Source organism: Polypterus senegalus, chromosome 16 (genome assembly GCF_016835505.1).
Source record: "Polypterus senegalus isolate Bchr_013 chromosome 16, ASM1683550v1, whole genome shotgun sequence".
Taxonomy (NCBI): Eukaryota; Metazoa; Chordata; class Cladistia; order Polypteriformes; family Polypteridae; genus Polypterus; species Polypterus senegalus.
The window spans coordinates 83357855-83382809 of NC_053169.1; the positions used below are offsets into that span (position 1 = coordinate 83357855).

Below are 24955 nucleotides of genomic sequence, written 5' to 3' on the forward strand. Positions count from 1 at the left end.
ATGTAATCAGGAAGGGGGAAAAAAACAAGTCATGAAATTCAAGGAAGCCAGTGAAAGCAATTCGCTTTTTTTGCAGCCCATCTGCCTGAGGTGACCGTTAATTCTCACATCCCAACAAGAAGCGGTGGATTAATTAAGTGATGCACTCTCAGAGCTGTCTGACCTGTTAATATACGGAAATTAATGGCACTGACTCGCAAAAGCTATTCATTCAGGACCCACTGGAATAAGCATGACATGAATATGTGCCAAACACATCAGTACCAAATATAAAGCATGAGTGAATCAGAAGGTTTTAATGTAGAAAACACATTACAATCTAGTTACTCTCCTTTACAACAAAACTGCAATTATTTCCTTCTTTATCGTGATTAAACATTTTACAATTTCCAGAATATATTTCAGATTTTTTTTTTTTTGCTTTAGCGAAAAATTAATGTACATGTTAATAATTGATTATTTCCTTCAATCTTAAATACACGTTTAATATAATTTAGGACAACACTGTGACATACTGGTTAGGTTGCATCAACTCCAGGGTTTTTCAGCCCAGTAACCACCTGGGTGGAGTTCACTTGTTCTCTACATGTTTGTGCAGATTTCCTGTGGACTCCATTTGGCTTCTACATAAGAACAAAATTGACTAGAACAGGTCATTCAAACAGCAAAGCCCGTTAATCTCTATTCATTTTACATTTGAAAAATATTACCCAAACTTCTCTGCTGTTTGCCATCCTTCTAGAGAATTTTTTAAATGACATCTCGATAGCTTAAATGTTAAACGAACTGTCACCTCTAAACTGGACAAGGACAAGTGCGCTCTGTGATGAACTGATGTGTTTGCCATGCATCCAATACTAATGAGATGTGCTTCTTGCAACCCTGTGCAAAAAAAAGACATGTTAACATTCTAAATGCAAAAATCTTTGTAATATCTGTCCTCATGACTTAAAACTGTTGTGAACAATAACCATTGGACATTTGTGTGTGTTGTCACACACGTGCGCATGGGAGGCAGCTAAAGGGCTTGAGTGAAGGCAGTTCGGAGGCATGCCGGGGTGTGGCAGAGTGCACTGACTCTTTTTCTCCTTTGCCTGTAGACCATCCCCGGGGGATTTCACCTGGATCTCCTGACATCACTTCCGGGACTGAGCCAATGGAACTCGGCACACCAGCTCCAGTCCCTCTGATGTCACCTCCGCTACGAGCCAATGGTGGAAGACCACGTGCCAGATCCATACGACCTCACTTCCTGTCTCCCCTTTAAAACCTGCCCCCTTTCCTTTGTTTCCTCAGTCTTGTTTTGGACTCGGTTGTATGCACTTCAGTGCTCTGTATTTCTACACGAAAACGACTTTGCAGCCAGGATACCACAATATACGGGTGGCTGCCCCAACTCTTTATCTGTCCATGTCTCGTTCTTGTGACAGTGTTAACATATTAACAGTGCTAAATTGGCTCAGTATGACTGGATGTGGGTGGGTCCTTGTTTTCTGTCTTTTATTGAACTGATGCTCCATCTAAGAGTGGCTCCCACCTTGGGTCTAATACTACAGGTACAGAAACCTGAAATGGAACAAGAGGGTTTGATAATGGATGTATGGAATAACAATGGGATATTATAATAATACAAGTTATTTGTGCTTGATACCATCACTGTAATAGTCTGATAATGACTAAGTATTTTTTCACATTACTTTTATTCGTGACATCCAAATGAATTTGCTTTCCCTGATTAATCGTAATATTATTTTCAAAACAGGACAGACAGAACAGAGGTGCACTGTTGCTATTAAAGGAAACTGGTGACACGGAAGCAACAGTTTCCTGCTAGAGTTACACCCATTTTTTTTTCTTCCTACACAGAAAAAAGGCCATCCTTTGAAAATCAGTGATCTGAAATCATGTAACTGCCATGTGGCAGATGACTGACCACAGATTGCAAACAACTACTAAAAAATTGCTACATTTTCAAATCACATATTCTCTACAGCAGAGTTCAAGAAAGTGCGGAGGTGGTCACATGCCCCTAAAACTATACATGTGGAATCATTCCTTGCCTCGTCTTCGCTCTTTTCACTTGAGCTGTTAACAGTATTTTTACTGTAATTGGCTAGTGATAAAAAGACACATGTTGAAATATATCTCAACAGGCTACGGCTCACATATGCACATACTGAAATCTAAAAACAGTTACAGCCACATTAACTACGGAGTGCTTGGTTACTTGCTTGTTCAGGTGTGATGAAGAATGGCTGTATTGAGGACACTGGAAGTGAACTAAAGTCTACTCCTGGTTTATAACCTCGTCATCTAGTCAAGGTCTTGTGCTGTTTAGTCCACTTAGATAACTAAGATTATAACTTATGACTCCACAAATACTGGAAAGGTACCAAGAGTAGTTTCTTCAACAGCAAGTGAAAGAAGAGAAGAACAAATCCAAGTAGAGCATTTAACATGGCCCTGTTTTTTCTACTACTGGAGTATTATGTTCCAACTATAGATTCTTAAAAAACTGCGTGTTCCATTCCCCTCTCTGTGTCACAAGGTCAAGCCAGGTAACTTATCTTTTTGATGCCAGCTGCTTCTTTTGCCTCTATAGTACATTACAATCACTCTCAATGCTTCGTTATTAAAGAATAAATAAATGTAACTTGAAGTTATAATACACAAATAGTTTGTTATCCTTAAAATTACTGTTTACTGGCTAAGAACTCCATTGGCAGTAAAGGAAAAAGAAGGTGGTGGTGTAACAGGACTGAGATTTGTGTCTTTGAAATAGACTAGTATTCTCTCCCGATTGTACACTTTTGATGCATTACGCCCATGCTTTCTACAAATCATTGTTTTCATCATGCAGTGGAAGGGATGATTTACCAATCTAAGGAACACTAGCAGCAAAGCAGGAGTTAAAGACGCACAGGATGTTGGTCCAACACAATCGTGCAGGCATTCATGTCTGGCCAGTTTGTTAAGAGTTTACAAAACATGCACATCTTTGGGGGAAAATCAACACACCCAGAAAAATGCCAAGCAAACGTTGTGAGAATCCACTGAGGGAGCAACCTGACCAGGAGATGAATCCAGGACTAAGGAGCCCTCCTACTTCTTTGACATTAAGTTCTAATTAAGCAGTTGTTCAGAAAAACGAATCAGAGTTGCCATCTGTGTACACGTGTATTCTACCCTCTACCTGTACCCAAATGTTAATAAAAGAGTCATAAAGGAATATTTAAAAAAAAAACAATTTCTTGCCGCTGCCTCAGTGAATAGCAGTTCCTTGGATGAAGCCACCAACACTGATATTTCAATGGAGATAAAGAGAATCGTTTTTTTTATTAGTAACATTATCATATTTTTTGTGTTATCTGACATGGATAACAAGTCAACATAATGGAAAACTTCAACTAAAAATACTGGTGCCATGCTATAAATTATCAATTCCTCCCCAACCAATTAATTATTTGCATTTATCATGACTTCAAATTGTAAAGATAAAAGAGGAGCCTTTGCCTATTTTCTGGTGGCTGCCTATTACTGTAGAAAAATTTACAATCAATTTTATTGTTTGTAGTTTAATCCGCCTTAGGAAGAATGTTTCCCAGTGCGATTATATTTCAAACATCTTTGTCCATTCAAAAGGAATCTGGCAGGCAGGATACAATACGTGAAACTTCTACAAGAGAACAATGGAAGGGAGAGGAGGTCACAGTCAACATTCTGCATTCGAGACTTCCACGCAGGCTTGCAGTTTCCTTAAACCCAACTGAACATTAACTCACTGCATCAGAATGCGCCAAGAATGTTTTTCTAATAAATTATTCATTTCCTTACTTCCTGAATACCTGACACCAGGCTTCTGAGTTGAAGGACAAACAAGCAAAACTGCCAATAGCACCAAACTCAGGCAGAGGACCCTGAAACACTGCTGGGAATAAAGTTTTTCTTCTCTTCAGATGTCAAAACTAAATGATAAGACCAAGCAATTTTAGATCATACTATTCAAAGAGAAAAACAAATACAGCTAAAACCTTTCCCATGTAACATTGCTAATTAAGCATGAGGAGGACTAATATGTTCAAATGTACTGTATCTGCTTAAAATTTGTTCTGCCGATCTAATTAAATTCAATTTGCGTCCGCCAAGGGTGTAACAATTGGTTGGTTATTAAAGTTTAGCCCAGCTGTTTTCTACAGGGCCTTCTGGTTTTCATTTCAGCTCAGCACTCGCTTACTTTATTATTCTAGTTATCTGATCAACTTGACAAACTGAAAACTTCAGAGGGTGATCCCCCGCTGGAAGAGAATGAAGGCATATTTCTGCAGTATTTTGACAAAACAAAGGATATATTGAGTTTATTCTATGAAGGCAGCTTGGTATTTTCTTGAGTGACCTTTAATCTTATGCATGTTTGATCCTTTTGGGAAACACAAAATGTTGAACAAGCAGTTGTGTATCTGGAAATTACAGTAAGGTGTTTTTTCTAAACTCAGAATCCAAAGTGATATTAACATCTTCTTAGTCCTATAACCAAGATCTCTTGCTCAACAAATTGTTAAAGAACTAGCTCAGTACTTGCTTCCTACACTATAAAACCTACAGAAATGAACATGTGCATGAAAGTGTAGCTGTTTGTAATAGTCAACATGCAAAAACAACTCAAATTTTTTTAGCTTCTGAAAAATGTTAAAATAGTATTCACGAAACAGATGCACACAATAACGGACAGAAAGGCTACAGGTAACAGACTTAAAACAAACCAATAAATAAACCAACCAACCAACAAACCAAACAGGGTACAATGATTACCACTGCTATGTCAAATCTGGTGCTTTGTGCTCAAATCCCTACCAGTCACACTTTATGCCGTTTTCTTTAGGTATTCAGTTTCTTCTCACATCCCAAAGACCCACAGGTTGGGAGGGACTAGTGATCCTAAAGCTGATGTTACCCAATGACTAGAAATCACGAAATGTATGTCAGACATGTTGTCTGCAGATGCTGATTTTGTCGCTGCAACATGTCAATGTACACAACTAAAAGTCATTGGGTCTATCACAGTTATCAAACATGTGCCAACCTTCTAGTAGTTATTTTTTAGGCCAGATTAGGTTCTAGAGGATGTAAATATCATTACATACATTACAATTAAGAAGAGAAAACCGAAGTTCAGACACATTATTGGGTAGGAAGGCTCTGATCAGAGTCCTTTGAGCCGATATTAAATCACCCATTCCATTCGAATCCGCTGATATCAATAATAATAATACTGTTTATGTTTCTTCACAATAATAAATGTATTTTTAGCCATGCATAAATTCATGGTCGTCCCTTTTTTGTGACCGCCTACAGCGTGCTACCTGATGGAACCTGTAATGTAAGGCCCTCTTTTCTTTTTTCTATTCTGTTGTGATGCATAAATCACGAGACATCAGACAGACAAGTTTCTCTTCTGTTTGTGAGGTCCAAAGCCCCTGCACTCCTATCCCTTGCATTGCCACTGCAGTATGCATCTTGTAATTCTGGATGAGCATTCATTGGTTGTCGTCAGCTCTCATGCACACCGAGCTATGACTAAAGTTTTCACTGGAGCGAGTCACTGGATATGTCACACTCAGCGACGGACAATCATTCCAGGAGCTTCCGACTCGCTAAGATTAAGGCGACAGCTGGAAAAGTGTGTAATGTGTGTTTAACTGGACCTTCTAGCAGCGACTGTGGGTGTGTGACTGTGGCACCCTGTCCTGGTTTAGTGTCTGACTTGGTTGCCGATATTGTCAGAATAGATTATAGTATGGTGGCCCTAAAGTGCAATGTGGAAAAACAAAGTGGAAGCACAAACACAAATCAGAAAATGCAAAATCAAATCAGAATGCAAAAAAAAAATTGAATACGCAGTGTCACTACACTGGTTGCCTGTGTCATTCAGGATTGACTTTAAAATACTGCTTATGGTTTATAAAGCCTTAAATAATCTCGCTCCATCTTATATATCAGAATGTCTGACACGTTATATTCCAAATCGTAACCTTAGATCTTCAAATGAGTGTCTCCTTATAATTCCAAAAGCTAAACTTAAAAGAAGTGGTGAGGCGGCCTTCTGCTGCTATGCACCCAAAATCTGGAATAGCCTGCCAATAGGAATTCGCCAGGCTGATACAGTAGAGCACTTTAAAAAACTGCTGAAAACACATTACTTTAACATGGCCTTTTTATAACTTCACTTTAACTTAATACTGATACTCTGTATGTTCAATTCTTCATAATAACTATTCACAGTGGCTCCAAAATCCATACTGACCCCTACTCTCTCTTCTGTTTCTTTTTCCGGTTTCCTTGTGGTGGCGGCCTGCGCCCCCACCACCTACTCAAAGCATCATGATGCACCAACATTGATGGACTGAAAGCCAGACGTCTACGTGACCATCATCATCAGGTCCTTCCATGAAAACCTTAAATACAAAGAGGACTGTTTGACTTATGTTAGGTAGATTGCCCAGAGGGGACTGGGTGGTCTCTTGGTCTGGAACCCCTACAGATTTTATTTTTTCTCCAGCCTTTGGAGTTTTTTTTTTGTTTTTTCTGTCCACCCTGGCCATCGGACCTTACTCTTATTCTTTGTTAATTAATGTTGACTTATGTTTATCTTTTATTGTGTCTTTTATTTCTCTATTCATTTTGTAAAGCACTTTGAGCTACATTTTTTTGTATGAATATGTGCTATATAAATAAATGTTAATTGATTGATTGAAAAGCAAATCAGAAAATATAAAAGCAAATTGGAAATGCAAAAAAAAAAAATCAAAAACAGCAACTGCAAATGAGCAACACACACACCAAAACTGTACAAACAATTTGGGAAGCATGAAAACAAAAAGAACGGCACATAACCTAAATCGAAAAAACAGTGAAAGAGGGTGCTCAATGTTTTGCAAACGTTATCTTTTCTGCTAAATTAGATAAAAATACCTAAAAAAGAAAAATGATCTCTCTGACTTTTCAGTATTCTTGTTTCCACCATGCCACTTGTTAAAAAGCTGGGATTGAATCATAATGTTCATTTAGTTTTCACTGTTTTTTCTGTTTCAGCATCATAGGAATTGGCGGCTGCAGTTTCAGGTTTCCCAATTTGTTTGCAATGCTGCTTCATTTGTTTTTGTTGTTTCTGATTTGTTTTTTAAGTTTCGGATTTGTTTTTGCGTTTCCTCCATCTTTTTATGTATTCAATTTGATTTTGTGTATTCCGATTTGCTTTTGTGTACTGAATTTCTATTTTGTATTCTGATTTATTTTTGCATTTTCTGATTTGTGCTTTGTGTTTCAAATTTGTTTTTTTGCATAATTTAAATTGTTTTTGTGCATAGCACTTCAAGGCAATGGATTACTGAAAAGAAGCCAGCTGAGCTAAGTATAAAGATTGGTAAATTAATCAATGCCTATTTCCTTTTACAATGTTTCATTTTTTGTAAGGATGCCTGCAATACACAACTTAAGTAGGAATGAGTCTTGCCAATAGGTTGCAGATTACCAAATTATACAGAAAGGCTAGCTGATGAACAGTAATACAATATCAGAATGGATTTTTGCAGCCCATTTTTCACTTTTATTATTTATATTATCCATTACTTGGTAAAAAACCAAATGTTATTAAAATAGGAGGGGTCACACAGTGATTTCAAGCGAAGAAAATGAACAAGCAACCTTTCCTGAAACAACCATCCACCATTGTTCACAAGTTTGTAATATGGCCTATTTTTACTGGGTGAAACAGAAGCCCAAGGTCCAAATCTAAACCTTCAAGGCTAAATTTGGATAATTTGGATTGCAGTAAATTGGCTTTCTGGATTCTGAAAACCTTGGCTTTAAAGCAAATATTGATTGGTTTTAAAAGCATATTTTCCAAAGAGTCAGCAATTTCCTGAGGGCCTATGGGCCTCTGGGACAAAATGATATTTTTAAACTTGCATCTGTTGTACAGTAATGGCAAAATATATTGCTTTATTGGAAATTTTATTTTTGTTTAAAACCAACATTTGCAGAGTCTGGAAGCCAATAATTTAATACAATAAGTCATCCTTCCGGCAATATCCAAGATAAACTGAAGCATGATTCGCTTCTACACTTGTTATAAAGCCCATTCAGCCATATAACTATATACAGTACAAGTACACAGTGAGACAAAACAGCATGTGTCTAGGACCACCATGCAACGCCTAGTGCAAACCATTCAATAACAACACACTATGAGGCACTAGCAATAATAAATTGTATAACAGAATAGGTATAATATAAATTCCCTTATTCTACGTTTCTATTAATGATAAATATACACTGAGATTTTTAAGGTAAGGGAGACAGAAGTTTCACAGTAAGCTTGTCATACTCACTAATAATGGCGCTGGACAGTGGCTATGTGTAGCACATTCAAGTTATATGAATTTCACCATACTCAGTACACAGTAAACGCCCTATAAACAAGTTTCATCACTATACAGTAAACACAACAACCATAAGTACACAGTGCCACACAACCATCATTGTTCAGAATTGCCATTTGATATGTAGAGGCACAGTTCTGTTACAGGTACTGTTAACTGGTGTTGGCTGAGGAAGTGCTGCTCTGCTAGTTATGCTGAATGTTTTGCTGCTCCACATATGTGTGATGGAAGGTGCAACGCCAAAGATCAAATCTAGCAGGGAACCAACCTTCAGAAAATGTGATGCAGATTTACACCTACAGGTGAAACAACTGGTGTTGATGGGGACCAATGCTAAACAGCAGCAAACGATATCAAAATGTCCATGAAAAAAAATTACATGTATTGGATAATCCATCAGTCAGACAGCAGAGTTGCCTACATTCATATTTATCCATAATTTTAAATGAAATTATAAAAGCAAACATTCATAAAAACAGAGAATTCAAACTGCTGTAGATGTTTCATTTATGAAATGTGTCATGTTCCATTTTCTTCAGTTCAGTAAAATTATATATGCATGCCCTAAATTACCAACCCACCATTTTGCTTGAATAGAGAAAGTCTATTAATACTCTTCTTCTTTTCACAATCAGCTATGAAGCTGAATATTAGATGTAGATGAAGACAAGTCTGGGCCAATTTTTAAATGTAAGACTCAATGCTAGAACGAATACCAAATAATCGCACAATTATTCTAAGTACGCCTTGCTGAAACCAGCTGGATTATCTGACGAAGGGCAGATGTTGGGGATGTGCAATCTTATTCTCAGCCATTCTTCTAGCTGGTTCTGTATTCAAATCTTGTCCTAACAGCAGCCCAACGAACAGGGCAGGGCTGATCCACAGGATGCAAGCAAGGTGTATTTGCGTGTTCGTGTGCTATGCTTTATTCAACTTGTCATGTGTGTTCACACATCTTCTGATATCATCCTGGGGATCATGACTCCAAAAGACATTGTGAAATACTGTAGTTGGAAATTCCAAAGGCTTTTGAATGTGAAAACTGAAATGATAAGGTGTAGGTTAACAGATTTATTAAAAACATTAACATTATTCCCATTCTAAGCATCAGGAAATCCAAAACATATCATTCAAGTCTTTGATCTTTCTACTCATCCATTCCAAGCCGAGTCACGGGAGAGGTGGAGTCTTTCCCAGTAAGCATTAGGCACATAGCAGGAGCAATCCCTGCACAGGGTTCCGGTTCCAATAAATACTGTTTAAATAAAACAATTTCTTCACAGGAGACATAACCAAGCAAGTTAAATAGGTTGTAGAAGATTTTGTTACTGCACTTAAATCACTTTGGAATAATTAAATTTTTCATGCACTGCTGTTCCAGTCATGAATGAATCTATCTGGACAGGAGCAGCCCTATGAACAGATAAAAGTGTGTGAGCCAGCTGAAGTGTAAGCGATGTGCACAGATGAACTGAGACATGCACCAAGCACTCTGCAGATGAGCTTGTGCTCAGTGACTTGTCACTTGTACACTTGTGCTTAATATAAAGTGCCAATATATCCTAAATAGCACATCACCCTAGATGTTCCTCTGTGTTTTAGTAGATTTAACTTCCCAGCCAAACATAGACAATATTGCTTAAAGAAAATATGCAGTAAAGTTTCTAAAGGGCCAGAAGAAATATTCCAAGGGTTCACTGCACAGGATAAAATAGTGGAAGCAAAAACTGCCTTATCTTTTAATGATACTGAACTAAAAAAGAAGTATCCATCACGGAGAAGCAAAAGGCTTCTGGACTTTGTCCTTAGAAACCTGAAAATTAAAACTGCTTCAAAAATAGCATAAAACCAATAGGCTGGCATCATCTACACATCGCTCTTTCCTCTCTTACAAATTGCCCTTTATAAGAATGTTTGAAGAATAGAAGACCCAATTTACCCTGAACAGATTAAAAATAATCCCAGGATGCCTGAAATAAGGAACATTCATTATAATAAAACAGAAATGCATCAGCTATATTCTAAAAATGAAGAGACGGCTGCTATTGAAGAAAGATTAAACCAGAGCTTTATTTAAATGTATGCACTAATCACTGATTGCACGACAAGATTCAGAGATCTGGGACCAGCTGGGGCTTTTAAGGTTCCAGTTTGCTAAACCTATTGTGGGGGACTTGTGTGAACTAATGATCAATTCTAGAATAAAAAAAGCATTAAGTCTAAATAATATTGGCAGCGGTGCAGACCTGAACAGTAAAACATAATAATGATAATATGTGAAAGGGCAACATTTATGCAATAGGGTCACAGATACAATACACTGTGGATGGCAAAGGCAGTTGTGTAAATAGGTGCAGCACATACCATTGTTATCACTGACAAATATGGCACTGAACCTTGGAATGCTTGAAAGGAACAGCCAAAGAAACTTATCATGAGCACCACTAAATGGCTTTCAGTAGTCCAATGTGTGGCTCAACTTCTTTAGGAACCCTACTGGGTATATTCAATGCAAAAGTCACTTCATTTTATTCACCAGCAGCATTTTGAAAATCAAGGCAAAACATTTATAATATTGTACATTTGTTTTCCTGGTGGAGCCCCAAAATCACATCCAAGACAAAGATTTCTTATTTTACTTCAAGTGTCAAAAGAAAACAGTAGTAGGAACTGACTGAGATTTAATTTGGTTTGATGGAATATGGCCTAAAATATAATTATTTGAATCAATCTGAGGCATCACGTAATGGCAATTATGAGGCACTGAAAATTCTTTTCGCCCCCAAGTGACTCTGAAGCTTTGTAGGAATTCATTGTCATGGTCTGACAGCAGCCAGTCTCAGCACTGAGGTACAAATAAGGTGAGTTTTTAAATAATAAAGAAACCCATTCCTGAGTTGGCCATCTCAGACAGCTGCAACCTAGGAGGTGCCTTAACTCTGTGCTTCGCATTTTATATTTGAATGGCTCTTAACATTTCTGTTGTAAACTCTGTAAACGTATTAGGTTTGTAATTTAAACCTTTATAAAACAAACTCCTCCTTGAACCGCCACCTTATCGCGGTGGAGGGGTTTGCGTGTCCCAATGATCCTAGGAGCTCTGTTGTCCGGGGCTTTATGCCCCTGGTAGGGTCACCCAAGGCAAACTGGTCCTAGGTGTGGGATGAGACAAACAGCGGTTCAGAAAACCTACCATGAAGAATAAAAACTTTGGACAACATTTTCCCTAACCCGGACGCGGGTCACCAGGGTCCCCCTCTGGAGCCAGGCCCTGGAGGTGGGGCTCGATGGTGAGCGCCTGGTGGCCGGGCCTGCACCCATGGGGCTCGGCCGGGCACAGCCCGAAGAGGCAACGTGGTTCCCCCTTCCCATGGCCTCACCACTTGTAGGAGAGGCCAAGGAGGTTGGGTGCAGTGTGAGTTGGATGGTGGGCAAAGGCGGGGACCTTGGCGGTCCGTTCCTCAGCTACAGAAGCTGGCTCTTGGTACGTGGAATGTCACCCCTCTGAAGGGGAAGGAGCCTGAGCTAGTGCGCGAGGTCGAGAGGTTCCGGCTAGATATAGTACTTATTGTCCCCCGAGCCTGTTCATTGGGGTCTACCCCAGTAGACGAGAGGGTAGCCTCCCTTCGCCTTCAGGTTGGGGGGGACAGGTCCTAATTGTTATTTGTGCGTATGCGCCGAACAGCAGTCTGGAGTACGCACCCTTTTTGCAGTCCCCAGTGGGCTCTGCATCGGTCTGTCGTGGTGAAAAAGGAGCTGAGCCGTAAGGAAAAGCTCTCAATTTACCAGTCGATCTACGTTTCTACCCTCATCTATGGTCATGAACTGTGGGTAGTGACCAAAAGAACAAGATCACGAATACAAGCGGCTGAAATGAGTTTCCTCCGCAGGGTGTCTGGGCTTTCCCTTAAAGACAGGGTGAGAAGCTCAGACATCCGGGAGGAGCTCAGAGTAGAGCTGCTGCTCCTCCACATCGAGAGGAGTCAGATGAGGTGGCTTGGCAATCTGATCAGGATGCCTCCTGGACACCTCCCTGGTGAGGTGTTCCGGGCACATCTAACCGGGAGGAGGCCCCGGGGAAGACCCAGGACACGCTGGAGGGACTGTTTCTCGGCTGGCCTGCAAGCACCTCAGGATTCCCCTGGAAGAGCTAGAAGAAGTGGCCGAGGAGAGGGAAGTCTGGGCATCTCTGCTCGAGCTGCTGCCCCCGTGACCTAATCTCGGATAAGCGGAAGAGGATGGATGGATGGATGGATAAAACAAGCTCCAGGATCATGACTCTTAATTTCTCAGAATATCAATAATGTAAATATCCTTCATGCTGTGTGTCACGTTTCATGGTGAGGTAACATTCTAAAAATACTTTTAAGCAATGGGACATTCAGAATTTGCTTAAGATAATGGAGTATGGCTATGGTAGGACTTTTAAGCTTGCAACATTGTGGCTTACAGACCAACTCTTTAGTCTGTAGACCACATTGGCAGAGTAAAAACTACTCCACTACGATAAATGTGCACAGAGTGACCTAAACCGACACGTTCCTGGCGCTTCTGATTATATACACTGTTTTTCTTAAACGTGTCCAGCACATTTCAACGTAAATCTGATGTCTCTGACATACAGGTCATTAGTGGGCTTCCTTTGTTGATCCTTCTGTACAACGGCTAGACTAAATGAATGTCAAAATGATTTGCCACTTTAGTCGTACTAACAGCTATTTCTAGTGGGGAGGAAAACCTCAGTGATTGGTGCTACTGGTTCAGAGTCTGCATGCCCGTCTTTCTCATCAAGTCACTTATTATGCAGGTGTCCAAGGTGGGGTCTTTTTGTTAGGTTGCATTATACTGCTAAAAAGGCAAAAATGTACACCACTTTGAAATGGTTATCACTATGGAGAGTGCTTTATGTAACAATGTCAACCACTTATAGTTATTTCACATTCTTCTCTGGTTAGTCCAGTTTTTCCCCACTATATCCCAAAGATGCTTGTGTTAGGCTCACTGGCAATGAATCCAGAATTATAAAAAATATGTAATTTTCTTTAAATACACACCAAACCAAGTGATTGTTTGCATCCTAATAGCTTTACAGGCATCTATAAATTTTAATTGATGGGACATGTGCCTCAAAATATACATTAAGATAAACCAAAGAGAAGCACACATGTGTAAATTGTGGAGCAGTATGAAAGAATCACACCCAACTCGGAGGGCATTGATGTGTGCATAAGTGTGCACTTCTGGAGGCTGCTAGCATAGGCAGTGGCTCCCCATAACAATGGTTAGCAGGTAAGAAAAAGAATGAATACTACAGCGAGGATGAAATGGTAAAACCACCTGCAAAAAGAAGGTGCCCTTAGAGTAACACGCCTGATGGGGTTACTAGAGACAAAGCCCTCTACCTCAAATTGCTAATCCAGTGGCCAGAGTTTATTGTACATCCAGCAGCTTCATATGAGGACACAAAACTGTGAGGGGCACAGCCAAACTACAGTAAACTACTCACTGGAAACAAATACATGAGTGCTATAGCTAAGACAGACTTTAGCGTAGGTAGCAGGGCTAGACTACAGTAATGGAAACAAATACACAAGTGCTATAGCTAAGACAGACTTTAGCGTAGGTAGCAGGGCGAGACTACAGTAAACTACTCACTGGAAACAAATACACGAGTGCTATAGCTAAGACAGGCTTTAGCGTAGGTAGCAGGGCTATTTAAATTTTGGTCCAGCAGTGAACCACTGGCAGCAGGTTTTCATCCCAATGATTTACTTCTGTTGTCAGAAGTTGATTCTTGAAGTTTATGAGCAGGTCATTTAACTAGACAGCTTGCTTCTGTCCTCATATTGCTACACATGAACTTCTTATCATTTGATTCCTTTATTTTTAAACATTAAATTATAAAATATATTTTTATGACTAAACACAACTATAAATGCAACAAAGGGAGTTGTTTAAATCTTCCTCTACCTCCCTAGTTGCAATCAACTGTGAACTGACTTCTTTTGTCTTAACTAGCAGATGTCTAGAAGATCGACTTGTATACCTGTAAATAACTGTGACGGTTACATTACATAAGAAAAAGTGTGTGTGAAGATTTAAATGCTAGTGCTGAATGACAGTGATGTCTGTAGCAATTTAAGAAAAAGGAATACAACAGTAGTATAAAGCAGCAAATGCCATATTGAGGATGAAAATACCAATATACTTATAATAAATGTTAATTATTACATTAATGTTATTTTCTAGCACATAATAAATGAGCATGTGCACTTGACATTTGGCCCTGTATGAGAGTGTGTGGACTCTACAGAGAATTAAGGGTTTTTTCCTGCCTTACATCTGATGCTGCTGCAACCTTTTAATTGGACTATGCAATTTTAATTTAATATAGAATTCTAGAATTCTCAAAGCCACAAACTGACATTCGCACGAGAGACAATTTGGAGTCGCATGTATACCTTTGGGGATGTGGGGGGAAACTTACACAGACAATAGAAGAATGTGCAAGCTTCACATAACATCCAGGACACTGGAACAATGAGGTGGCAGCACTGACCATTGCACAATTTCAAAATTTAATACATGAATAATAAAAAGAGACAGACACTGAAAACACACAATAGAATTCCAAGTGTAAGTAAGCAGTGGCCTTCCATACCCCATAATTGTACAGTTTATTTCTGGACACTACATAAAACTATATAGTCCACCATTCTATGGTCAAATTACACTTTCTTCTAGACTTTCCTCTTTCTCCCATATTTCTTTGTTGCTGCTATTCGAGTGTTTCTAGGGAGAAAAAAAATGTTGAAAGCTGTTTTGCCTTTTTGTTTTTCTCTTTTTATATCTAATACTTGACAGTACTTAAAGCAAAAGATGAATGATACAGAGTATTTTCCCATCAAGTTAAATTTTCTTGGCTTCCTTACTCATCGGTGCATAATGAGACTTCTGTTTCATGAAGAAACATTGAATAAAACATGGTGTGCATTCTGTATCAAAGTCCCATGGAGTCTGCTTAAATTCACAAATATAAATCAAGATTGCACAAAGCTGTGTGGCACTATGGTTAACCTCTAAGTGAAAGAAGAGCCTCTTGCTATCTTTTAGCCAGATTCCACCCCCCACAACAACCCTCTTCTTTTAAAAAGTAAAACAGTAGCTCATTCAGAATAACTGGTTAAAGTTAACGTTAGTTGGCTTATTCACATACTGGACACAATTCAAGATGTCATACTGTCACAGTATGATTTTCTTATTCCAGTTGAAACTGCTAAGAAAATGACAGTTTTGTCCATATTCTGTCAAAAGTATTTTATAGAACATAAAAAATACAAACAGAATATTATAATTTAAAAACTGGTGACACATTAAAAAAAATCTGTAACTTGGAAAGGGCCAATATTCAATATTCATTTTCAGTTTTCTAAATACAGGTAATGCTGTGCATTGTTACGTTTTACTGGAGAGAGTAGATTAAACAGGCACATTTCAAAATTGCTTCTATACTACTAGAGCTTCTTGCATCAGGAAAGTGCAACATAGTGGCAAACAGTTTATAAAGCTCAAGTCCCTCATAACTCTAGAGTCCTATGATGAAGCGCAACCCAGACCTCTTTTGCAGTGGTGTCTGCTTATTCTCCTTGTCTTCATGTAGGCTTTCTCTACTTTTCCTCCCACAAGACATGCAGGTGGACTGGTGGCACTGAGTTGGTCCAGTATGAGTGAGTGAGTGAGTGTGTGTTTTGATATGCCAACACTCTTTACAGGGTTGGTTCTTGCCACATAAGCTGGTATGTCAGGACCCAACCCTTTGTGACACAGCATTGGAATGAGTAGGTTCAGGAATGAATGAAATGAAACTAGAAAAAAAATACATTCGCTGAGTAATTGTTCAGAAAGATATCTAATGGACATTTATTTGTTAAACGGTCTTTTTCAAATTAATTTATAAAACACTGAACTTTATAGTTTGCCCCACTCTCTGTAAAGAAGAATGCACATCTGAACAGTCTTTTTGTGCCTCCCTTGCCGGATACATTTTGCTACTCTCTCTGAGCATCCTGATGTACTAGGGTGTGTTAGCCATTATGAATGTAGTGACAAGTCAAGCAAAATTACATCTTTTATTGGCTAACTACAATATGCAAGCTTTAAAGGCAATTCTTGCCTGAAGAAGGGGCCTGAGTTTGCCTCTAAAGCTTTCATATTGTCATCTTCTTAGTTAGCCAATAAAAGGTGAGCATCCTGAAGAAATAAACTCCAATTATTATGCCCCTACAAATGTAGTTCAGGACTAAGGAGCTTACATTTTACTGGCCTAACAAAGCAGTGCATGCCCAAGGATACACCGGATAGTCCCAGTTGTTCCTGTTGTTTATGTTCTGACTGACGGCAACAGCAATATGCAGCCAAAGTGGCCCTCCAAGCTGAGGTTTACCCATCACAAAATCAAATATAGACAGATAGATACTGCATTCATTATACACAACCTTTTAAAAAAAGCATAGATGTTCTACACTGGTAGAGAACATCTGTAAATTGTCTCTTAAAACACAGGCTATAGGTTTTTACAAGGGTCAGTCAAGAAAGGATCCATATCCATACTCTCTACATTTCATCCTAACTTGATATCTTTAACACACTTTTACTTACATTCTAGTACTCTAAATTCATAAGTGTTGGCAGTGGTAACCTTAGCGTTTGGTAACTCGTAAATTCATAAAACAACAACATCGAGAGACAAATTACACGTATTTTGCGATCCCAATGGTGCACCATGTGATGACAATTGCATTTTTGTTTTCAGCGAACACTCTTCATGTTTGGGCTATGCCCAAAAAATGTGAAAAAAATGAAGAAAAAAAATTGCCTAGCCCACTATATAATGACTGCTTTAATGACTTTCTGCACTGGTTGCTCTGTTTAGAGCTATTCAGGTTAAAAAACAAAAAGTAATTATTTTTTATACAGCCAACCATCTACTGTATATAATAAGGAGACTTGTCTTATCACAGATGTGTGCCTCTTGGATGAACACTTTTATGGTTCAAGTCCCAAGCCATATTCCAAAATTTATAGAAGCTTCAGTACATTTAATTGGCATCTTGTACTCTGGGGACAGAATGCGAAACAAACATGAAATGCTATCCTGGGAAATATCAAACAAAGTTTAAGCTTTTTTTTTTTCCCTCGTTTTCCAGCAGCTGTTAATTTTCAGGAGAACCCATTTATATTTTGAAGAACATAGCATAGCCAGCTTGAATCCTTCAACATTTATTATAAGAAAGATGCTTCCCCCTGTTATCCCAACATAAATTATTGCCTAGATAATCTTTCTAATGGCGAGAATTTATTATACAAATTCTTTCCTCTCACTAGGTTGCTCTTTGAACTTTCCTCTTTAATATTCCGGGGACTGAGGGTGGAATACGCAGTGCTTTTTCTTAGCCACTCCACAGTGACTTCTCTGCTTGTCTAACAGAGCCTTGCATGTTACATTTTACTGTCCAGCCTTCCCTCCTTTCACTGTGTATTGTAATAGGCCAGCACCACTCAACTGTCTCTCCAAAACAGGAATAATGACAAAATTACTATAAAACGATGCAATATGTGGCTTTATTAAGCAAAAGCAGACACACAAGTACACAAAAAGAAGAGAAGGTATCATAATAAAATGACAGATGATCAAAAACTCCTTTTACAGGTTGTCTCCCTGTCTTCGCATAAAGTCTTCACAGCACTTCCTTAGTCTCTCTCTCAACTCCCAACTCCCTCCATTGTTATTCTGGCATCACTTCCTCCCTGCAAGAAAGCCTTAACCCATGTCCCATCCTAAGCTAATTCCTCTAGCATTTCACATTTGGACCAAATCCCAGACTCACTTCTGGGGGCTCCTGTAGGTCAAAAATGTTTCTTTCGGAATTATCAGATCAGTGTCCATTCTGGCCACCCCTAAAGATACTGAACCCCTTACCCCTGATCTCTCCAGAAACAGGCTCATGCGACAAAGGCAGCTTCAATTCTGGCTACTCTCTTAATTTGAGGCTATCTGGAGGAAATGATCTGATTCTCCGCCAGCACTCTGTCCTCTCTCTCTCTCTCTCTTCTCCCTGCAGAAACCTACTGTCCATAGCCACTGCTTTTTCTTTGGCAACCTTCCTTATAAGCCTGGCAACCCCATACAATAAATGAATTATTTAATTTCTTAAAAAATAAATTTTGGGCATGTTTTGAGATTTTTTTTTTTTTATATATAAACAGTCAATATAAAATTAAGATTGAATGAGTAAGATCATACAATGATCAATACAAAGCACTACATTCAGTTGATAATTCTCATGCTGGCTATATTATAGTGCGCTCTTTTCTAAGCTTTGCTTACTACTAAATGAAGGTGGATCCAACAGAATACCTGCAATTTAACTTCTTAAAAGAATTTTTTTTTATCAGTGATTTAGTGTCATTCAATAAAATCAACTACTTTATTTGAAAAGAATATCTTGTTTCAGGACATTGTCAGGAGGCAAACTAGGATAAATCTCCAAGAATGTGCAAATTTTATGTGTAATTTCTTGCAAATGAAAATATCAGTTCATTATTCATTCATCACTCCATTTTCTAAACCCGATTTCCCCATTACAGGACTGCAGAAGGCTGGAATCTCTTTTGGCAACAAAGGAGAAACACAGGAACAAATACTGGATGGTGACCCCATTGTATCATGAGGTACTTTCACAAATTCACAAGCTACTTCTTCAGACATGGGATGAACAGACAAACTCCACAAGGGCAATGGAAATGTGATACTGCAGTGCTAGGAACTGAACCACCAAGTGTTCCCCATAAATTCATCTTAATTCTTTAGGAGACTGCATTAAATAAACAAATCAAAAAGCTCTTTAGCAGAAAAAAAGTTTTATTTTAAAATATTTGTGTGTGTACACAATCGCTTCTGATCTATACAAATGAAACTCAAACTTGGAATAACATTATAAACCACCTGAAATAAAATACAACGATGTGCAAAAATAATGAGATAATTGTTTTTAGTTTTATTTTAATACAGAAGTAACATGGAGTCTCAGGTCTGGGGATCTGGGTCACTGTCTACGTTGAGACTGCATGTTACTACAAATGGCCCACTTCATTACCCCCGACTGAACGTGTTAGTGTTATACATGTTAGGTTAACTGGGGGCCCTAAATTCAGCCTTGCAAGATGTATCTGACCCCTTTAATAAAAAGGAGCCTAATCCCAGTTTAATTCATGTCTTGTGCTTTACACTAACTGTCTCAATACAAAGAGGCAATAAGAAAGGGAGGTCCAAAATTTGAAGGATGGATGTTCCACGGTGAAAAAATTAACCTCAAATTTTACAGTAATGTGGTTTCCAGCGTATGTAATCTGGATCATGTACAACATGCCCTCAAACTGGCTGCGTTATTTGTAGGAATGATTTAATCACCCTAATCATGCAATTTGCAAGCACATTACCAAATTCCCTTTCTAACCATTGCGAAACACCCATGACGTGGAACCACCCAGTTTACTAGCAATTCAAACCATCACCAGTGCTGGGCCAGCTCTCCTTACATGGGCAGGACATATCATTTAGCTCCATTACTTAAATAATGAATTGCAGGTATACGGCACCTTTCAGCTATATTGCTCAAGCAAGCAAGTTCTTTTTTTCCAGCCATTATCACTGCAAAGATCTTTTTCTGCAAGACAAATAAGAGGGCAAAGGTAAGATCTCAACTTGAGTCATAATTTTAACTACGTTATAAAGAGGGTGGGGTTTGGTTTACCAACTCTTTGCCAGTAGTGTAAAGACATTGCAACACTAAGCAAAGAATGTTTAGTCATCCAACTGAAGGAAACTAGACATATCGCATCATCATTTTTTATTGCCATTTTATTATGGAAGAAGTTAGGCAATTAAATAACTAATTGTGAGAACACCAAAAAAATTTCTCCCTCAGTAAATAAGATACACCAAGAAGCAAAAATTTTCTAACCTGCGAATGTGTTAATTTGAACAAAACCTTTTAATACAGAGTTGAAAGTTTGTACCATGACCTGTGGAAACAACAGCTACTGTCTCAACGCCATACTCGCATTAATCTTTAAACAGCTGCTCTTTAAAATGAGAAAAAAAAAATTACAGTTTAAAACATGCAGCGTGCATAAAACATGCTGATGCTTGGGGCTGATTTGCCAAAACCACAGATGGAGGTTGCCCAAAGTGGCATTCAGTGAAAGGAAAGTAAAACCAATATATTTACAGGATGTTTTAAAAAAAAAAAAAAGTGCTCCAAAAACAAATTCAGCGAGCAAAAACATCAGACCTGTTTACACATGATTGGATTTAAGTCTTTAAAGGAAAGCAACTGGAAAGCCTCCCACTTTTACATCATGTCCATCTGTCACATTATATTCAACAACATCTTAGATGTCATCAGCAGCCTAAATGCCACTGTACAATTTTAATTCAGAATAACACAAGGGTGCTAGTTACATCACTGTATTTGCGGATTGTACTCCACCTACTCTTCACTATTTTATGTTGGCTCGTGTTTCACAACTTTAATTAAAACTCTTATAAACACAGCTTAGAAAATGTGCCGTACGCTTCTAAGTATACATGCATGTTTCAATTTTGACAGAAATGATGCAGCAATGTTTTTAACACTCTTCTACAATGCCCTCGTTTCTTCCAAGTCTTGCAGCCACCCAATACAATTAAAACAAAAGATTTATACTTTTTCCCTCTTCCCCCGGTGCATCTAGAAGAGTGTTTTTGTAAAGAAATTCCACAGAAACTCCCACTGGGTTTTTACGTCTCTTTCAAGGAATTTTAAAGCTGGGTAGGCCAAAAGGCATATTCACTATGAAAAGCATCCCTCTCACTCTGCCCCTCTCTCTGTTTATAATTTATGTGCCAGAGAAAGATATTTCAAAGGGGTTATTGAGAACAAGGGCCTCTTTCATAGTCAAATGTGCACACAAACACAGCATCATGAAATGTTCAAGATCAGTGGAGACATTATAATCTTAAAATTTACCAAGGCAATTACTAGTAAAATTAAAAAAAATAAAATAAAAAAAAAAACCTACACAGCAAGACACTGCTCCCACCTTTCCCCTACTGCACACCATTGTTCTCTAGAAATACATAATGCCTGTCCACTTCTGTTCGTTGCTCTCCAGACCTTAAACTGGCTGCAGAAAAGGCTTCTGTTGAATTTACACATGACCATCATTTTCAAGGTTGGACTGTACTACCTTCTTTCAAACAGAACTTCAGAGTGTGTCTGTGTTGTTCAAAGGGATAATCTGAGGATTCTGCAATACTGAATCGAATGAAGTGGGTGTTAAAGAATTATTTTATTAAGAAATGGCCATCCAGCCCATTCCTATTAAGCCTGGCCATATTCTGAAAGTCTTTACTTTCAGACCACAGTGAGGTGTGCCAACCTGCCTCCTTTCTCTAGCCCTGAACCTTCAATTCCTCCACCCACCAAAAACTGAACAGTTCAGTTACACGCAACTGTCACTTTATATCACTTTATACTCAGAGCGTAGCAACAAGGCACACTATAAACAAAGGCTTTTCCGTCCTTACCTTGTAGTTGCTTAAACCTTCCTTCAAGCTGGTTGTAATTGAACGGTACCTGGGCTGTGTAGCTAGGAGCAGGTCCAGAGCTAGTGTTAGCGTTAGGCCCAGTTGCCAGAGGTCCAGGCATGCTGGTTGCCCTCTGTAGTTCCATTTGTTTTCACGTTAGACAACAATTTTAAAAAGTGCATGGGAGCTCATCCAAGAGATGTGTGAAGAATCCTGTGCCCAGTTCTCTGGCTTCAAGGAAGCAGCTTAATAAGAGCAGCAGCAGTGCAAATTGAAGAAAAAAAAAGAAAAATCTAAAAAAACAACTATCCAGTTAAATCCAATCCAGTTCTGTCCAATCCTATATATATATGTATATATTTACAAAATGCAAGCAAATAAAGTGATACTTAAAGGTAGCTTGGTAGTAAGAGAATAAAACCACCGCCTCCTTCTCCTCCTCCTCCTCCTCCTCCTCAAATGAACAGCATGGCTTGCTGATTGTTCTGCCTCCTAGTCCCCATTCAAACGGCTCTCTTTGACAACAGGAGACAAGCGAGGAGAGCTGCAGCTGTAAACTCCTCTTGAGTTCACCTCCCAAGTATGAAGTCCTGCCTTAGGGCACAGAGGCAAAGGAAAGACTTTGCCTTTCGCACTAAACACCTTCCAACCAGCATACAGCACACCTTTCAGTTTGAGATGTAATTTAATCAGTAGCCAGCCACTCTGGGTGAGTGGTGATGTCATCAGCTCATTAGCATAGAGTAGCAGGGGAGGGGCAAGGGGGTGGGGGAGTGAGGGCTGTACCAACCCAGAAAAACAGGGAGGGGTTCACCACAAACTCTATTGTCTGCAGCCAAAGACAAAATAATCTTTTGTCCTCACCATTCACCTTGCAGAGATGTTGGCAGCAAACAACAAATGAAGTACAGTTATTTTGCTTCCTCCAGCTGAGCAAGACCAGCCTCTAGAAGTGTAGAGTTTTGAAGGGAATGGTCTCTCCTTAAACAAAACTAGAGGAATTACAATATCTTCCTAAGAGCCTCATATAACGGAAAAGTCTCAGATTACTATCACAAGAAAGAAAGAGTGCCGGCTCCTCAGAACGATCTCAGAAGGAGAAGTCATTTATTCTAAACCATTCTTCTGTAAGTCCTCAACTATCTTAACTGTACATTTTCAATGAGGAAATAGTCAGTGCATTAATTTACAGCAGCAGGTCATTGCATGTGTTACATGCAGTAACAGAATGCCAGCACAAAGACACATTACAACATGTCAATTCTATAGTGTTAAACCACAGTACAGTCTTAGAACTCATATGTTGGTTTATAACCTCAACAGAGCTGAATGAGAAGAGAGAAACAACATATTCATTTGAAAATATAAGTTAAAGATAATAAAATTCTCATAAAACTAATGCAAAGAATCAGCCAGACAATGTGAATTTCTTACACATTTTATAATGCAAAAAAAATAAACTACCCAAAATTTGAATAACTACAGTCCATAAATAAAAATTGACCCTGTAAAGGCTATAAATGATAAGGATAACAAATAATACCAAAAAAAGAGCTGGGCATAAAACAAAAGTAAAATAACTAGAATTTACACAATAAAGTTGTTTGCAAATTGTCAGAAATATGTTTTCACCATACATTGCATGCAAAAATGGATATTGATTGGAAGACAAAGATGACCATTTTTTGCCAGGACCCAAAATAATAACTCAGAAATGTGGCACAAGAAAATATTCCCCTTGGCTAGGGAGGGAACAAATATACACCAAAATAAATAACTACTTTTTGAACCTGTGTATAAAATGCAAGGTTAAGGGGACCAACAAAAATGGTGAAAAATGTGTTATTAAATGAGTGAAAGAATCATTATAATGCCCTCTAGGGTTAGTTGCTGCCTTTTATTTATACTGCAGATCTCCATGACCCTAAGCCTACATTAAAACATACATAAATGGAAAGATTCATCGGGCAAAGCAGCATTAAGTTGGATGTTTAAGAATGAAACTGACATTAAAAATCTACATCTATTATAAACCAATACACTAAGAAGGGTCACCTGAAAACCTCTGTAGAGGAAATAGAGATACAGGACAATTCTGTGAGGTGCTTCTGTACTGCTGACCATCATCTCTGGCTCAAAGAGCTGAAGCCTCACACGCCGTCATCTGTCAGACAGACAACCCACAATTTAGGGCACAAGAGAGGCAACTGTCTGTGTCAGCTTGAACATATTCTCCAACTAATCTGAACAGACAGTGTTCAAGGCACTGTGGAAATGAAGGGACTTGAGGCCATAGTGTGAGCTTTGTTCCGGTGAGAGTACACTATATGGAGCATCATCTTCTATATTGAGCTGCTGGCAAACTACATTAGCCAGAATGGTCTGTAACCAAGGGTCACCGTTGTTTCAGGGTTAGCCTTTTAAAGGTCTCCGTGACCTGTGATGTGAGAGCTACTGGGTTACTGTCCTTAATGTTTGGAAAACAGTAGGAATACGTATACACACACACACACACAGAGACAGATGGCTATGGTGTTCACTGTAAAGAGAAGCTAAATAAATCTGTCCATCTATGTATGTACACATCACATGCTGTGTTTCAAAGTTTTACAAGATAGGGGCAATTAACTATAATTGAAATGTAAGGCAGATCACTGAGACCACTGAGAGTTTGGGATCAACTTGTGAATAACTAGGGATGAAGCCAGAATATAAAACAGTTGAGTGAATTTTATCCACATAAAATCGGCTGTCTCCTAAGTGCCAGCTGATGATCTTTGTCATCTACTCCCATTTTCCAAAGAATGGAATGCACAGAACTGTGCTACATTTACTCATTTAAATGAGATATTTTTTTCCACTAGGAGGAAGACATTTTTAATAA

At 38.7% G+C, this 24955-nt stretch overlaps 1 protein-coding gene across 2 annotated transcripts in view; it reads right to left on the minus strand.

Annotated features, from left to right (window-relative positions):
• The window catches only part of sptbn1 (spectrin, beta, non-erythrocytic 1), a 262319-nt gene that overhangs the window by 95317 nt on the left and 142047 nt on the right, over positions 1-24955 (minus strand). Inside the window, exon 1 of one of the 2 annotated variants that reach the window (XM_039738922.1) lies at positions 22072-22349. The exons of the other annotated variant lie outside the window; for it this stretch is intronic. Within the exon in view, the coding sequence (XP_039594856.1) occupies positions 22072-22216 (145 nt within the window). The 5' untranslated portion in view covers positions 22217-22349. Of the gene's footprint in view, positions 1-22071; positions 22350-24955 lie in introns of those variants that run through there. 2 annotated transcript variants of the gene reach the window in all.